This window comes from Polistes canadensis, unplaced genomic scaffold (assembly GCF_001313835.1).
Source record: "Polistes canadensis isolate GaletaPanama2010 unplaced genomic scaffold, ASM131383v1 scaffold_466, whole genome shotgun sequence".
NCBI lineage: Eukaryota > Metazoa > Arthropoda > Insecta > Hymenoptera > Vespidae > Polistes > Polistes canadensis.
The window spans coordinates 10101-14075 of record NW_014570013.1 but is presented as its reverse complement, the minus strand read 5'-3'; the positions used below and the strand labels follow the sequence as shown (position 1 = coordinate 14075).

The 3975-nt window shown below is 41.0% G+C and overlaps 1 protein-coding gene across 1 annotated transcript; it reads right to left on the bottom strand.

The window, feature by feature from the left end:
• Nucleotides 1-1136: 1136 nt before the first annotated feature.
• On the bottom strand, nucleotides 1137-2457 carry LOC106792536 (protein Wnt-6-like). The gene is made up of 3 exons (XM_014758996.1): nucleotides 2328-2457; nucleotides 1782-1984; nucleotides 1137-1645 (listed from the first exon to the last, which is right to left on the bottom strand). Exons 1-3 carry the CDS (start codon nucleotides 2455-2457, stop codon nucleotides 1184-1186), a joined length of 795 nt encoding a protein of 264 aa, XP_014614482.1. The 3' UTR covers nucleotides 1137-1183.
• Nucleotides 2458-3975: the final 1518 nt, after the last annotated feature.

Below are 3975 nucleotides of genomic sequence, written 5' to 3'. Positions count from 1 at the left end.
ATTCAAATTGATAATATTTATATACCGGATGAATCGTATAAAACAAGCTATCTTAATATAACTCTTAATTAGTATCGAGACAAAAATTTACATAATTTCGTATTAACGCTTTCAAGTCAGACGATTATTTTTCTCTAAATACATTTCTTAACGTCACCAACGTATTATCGCTGAACGCGGTAACAGTTTATTAATAGTTTTGATTTATTAAACAAAATATATTTTTTAACAATTATATCTATATACTTTCGTTACCATCCATGTGAATTAAGTAAGTTTCATTTCAAATCCTTTTTTTTTTTTATCTCTAATAACAATCGAGATATTCAGGAGGCTTGTTTTATGCTTCACCTGGTATAATAAAAAAAAAAAGAAAAGATAGAAGAGAAAAAAAAAGGAAGGAAAAAATATATAGGCTAGGTATATTAGATGTGCAAGGAACTCGTATGCACTTATATTATATACGAGTAGTAAGCATACCTATGCAGAATGAATATGCTGGAGATACTTGGAAAGCTTTAAGTGAAAAAATTAACGACCTCTTTCATTAACGCTAATGGTAAGCTAAGAAGAATAAACGTTACCTTCTCATCTCTACGAGTCGATAATATAACTAATCGTACAAGACGACGTTGTTAAAAATAATTGCTTACGGTACAAAGAAGATAGTAGAAAAACATCGATTATAATAATATTTATAGAATTAAAATCCTCAATAAAGACCGTGAGAACTTTTCTATTATTTACATCTCGTTTAAACGTATTATCGAATAAGGTAATAATTACTAATATGAAGAATATATCTTGTCTATACTTAAAAACGGTATAAAATGATACTAATAAAGTTAAGATATAAAATATAAAATCACAAAATGCTTGCTGATATTATAAAACAGTAGGTAGGACGATGGACCAGGGGGTGTTGGAGGAGAGGGGAGAGGAAATCGGTTAATCTATCGTTCGTTCTCATAAAAGCTAAGCCCGCAACGTGAACGTAATATCATTTACATCGACGATGATAATAATATCAAGCCAGTATAAATAAAAAGTGATAAGTGTGTTCCGCAACAAATAATAATAATAATAATAATAATAATAATAATAATAATAATAACATAATATATTTAGTATCGCGAACGAGAAGAGGAGTAGGAGGGGAATAATAATAATAAAAGGAATATCATTAACGACAAGTATTTACGGTAGTCTTTACGAGACAAGTTTCGCAAGTGACCTCGCAACAATATCTGAACCTACATTGACAATTGACCTTTTCCTTGACTATCCTCGTATCGTATCCTCTACCGCAACATAAAAGTTCGCAACCTTCTACGCCAGGACTCGAAGAATTGCATCGGCGACCGACAGTACCGAGAGATCCCGTTTTACGATTGGGCTTGCAGAAATCCGGTGAGTCCTCGCTATAAATCAGATCGAATCTACCGGGTGGCTTGATGGTCGGGCCCTCGGTGATGAAGCTGTGCCCGTCGTTGCTCGGTATCACCTTGGCCGCCCCGTCGAACGACTCCTTCAGACGATTGCCGACCTCGCGAAAGGACGGCATCTTTCGCCAACAGGTGCGCACGCTGCACGAGCCCGACAGCCCGTGGCACTTGCATTCGATCGTCATGAAGTTCCTCACCGCCTGTGTGTTGTCAAATACCGTGCCCGTCAAACACCATATCCGTCAAACGAGACATTTTCTCTCTATTGACCACCACCCCACCCCACCCCACCCTCAAGTCTTACCAAACTTTCTATTTTACTCCCCTTCCACTTACCAAACGTCCAGCTGCATTGTTGTGAAGTTTGACCAAGGTTTTGATGTCGCTGCGTTTCCTATAAGGCGCGTCCATGAAATCCTTCGACTTTCGAAAACCAAAATTGACGTTGTCACCGCATCCACCCCATTCCCATTCACCCTCTGTCAAAAGATTCTTCTTAACGTCGGCGGTTAGCGCGAGTTTGCCCAATCGATTATTTCCTGAAAATAACGAGTATACTTTGGATTTAGGGTTTAACTAGGATCACGATAAACTAGCTCTCTCTCTCTCTCTCTCTCTCTATATATATATAGCTACAAATTCGAGGAGAGATAATCGAAGAAAGATACGATTCGATCGAACCGTTTCAAAAGAGAAACTCTAATGAGGGTAGGTAGGGGGCACAAGCATCGAATTTAAAGGGCGCGTTAGGGTTTGCTGCCAAGGAAATATAAATCGTTTTACCATGGAATAGGGAGAAGAGAAAAAGGTGAAGGAGGAGGAGAAGGCAGAGGAGGCACAGGAGGAGGAGGAGAGAATTTTATCTGTGGGACAAGCTTTTACCCTTCGTCGTCATCTTATCGCATGAACATTCCACAAGGTCACCCATGGTACAGGCCCTGGTAACCGCATAAGTAACTCCAGCGGCGGTGATGGCGTTCACGAAGCCAGTCTCCCTGGTATCTGAAAGCATCGAAAGGGGGGAATCCAGAATCAATTAATGGACTCTTGTTAAGGGAGCGAAATCCTCGACGTAAATCACTGATCGAAGCGGAAAGAAGAGACGCGTGTCTCTGCGTGCATGCGTGAATGTATTAGTGAGCGAGTGCGTGTCCCTGGGTGCGTGTCTCTCCGTGCGTGTCTCTCTACGTGCGTGTCTCTGCGTGCGACGAAGAAGCTTTAAAAAACGGTCAGAAGGCTACGCGAATACTCAAAGAGGGATCGAAGAGAATGCCGTGAGATAAAAGTAAAAGAGGGACGTTGGGAGAAGAAATGAGAGAGAAGAAGTAAGAAGAAGAAGAGGAAGAGAGGAGAGGAGAGTTTCTACTCTTGCAGGCGGAAGAAACAGGTTGAAGGAGGAGAAGGTCGCGGAATCTTGGATCGGCCAAGAAACAAATCGGATTACGCGTCTTCTTCTTCGTCGTCGTCCTCCTTCTCCTCTTCCTCTCGGAGTGCACATAAATACGAAAGATCGCTACCCCGCATGCTGCATTTGGCCCTCTCCCTCCCTCGCTTCGATCTTACTCGCGCGGGGTGAATCGATTAATTAGCTTGCTTGCTTGCTTGCTTACTCGTTCGTTTGCTTTCCAACTTTGAAATATGCCGGAGAAGAAGAAGAAGAAGAAGAAGAAGAAGAAGAGAGTCGTAGAGATCGAGACAAACGATAATTCTTATTCCTTTTACGTATACGTTAGATAGCTCAAGTCAATCTCTGCGTATACCTAATACTTTAAATAAACAGAGTATATTATCTATCACGATACGACTCGTCACCGTGAATTGTCTAATCTTTTAACGAATATACGGCTAATTAGCATTAGTTTCGAATGAGAATCGAGAAGAGAAGAGAAAATAAATAAATAAATAAATAAATAGTAGGGATGGGGGAGGAAGGAATCGAGTAAAGGAAGAAGAAGAAATGGTCGAATTGGTAAAAATTCTCGGAATGTTTCTTCGAGAGTATCCGTTGGATTATAACCGAAGGATGGTTTCGAACCGTGCGATAAGACTAATTACGGCGGTAAATCGGTAAAGGGTGGACCGAATATCGGAGGCACCTTCTTTCGTATCCTTACCAAGATGCTTTCCGGCAGACTGCACGGGGGAATTTGGATATCGAGTTGCCGATTTCTCAGGTGGTTCTGTGACGCGGGTGGCAAGCGAACCCGCGGGTTCAATGTCGAATAAGGTCTTCTTCTCACAGCATATAGCAAGATATATATATGTATAGTTTGTTCGGCTCCCACGCGAATAGACCACTGAATTTAAAAAAGAAAACAAGAACGAGTAAGGAGTCTCTCGTTCGTTGCTAACGAAATATCCTATTCCGTTTCACCTGTCACGTCTCCACTCCATCATTAAACGAACAATAAGAGTAAAAGAGAGAGAGAGAGAACTGCTCTCGAAGTAGTCGTGCACCCCTTTTATTTTTTAAAAAGAACCAGGATCGCATTTTGCCTCCACCGGTGGGCGTTCGTCGTTCGAACGTTCG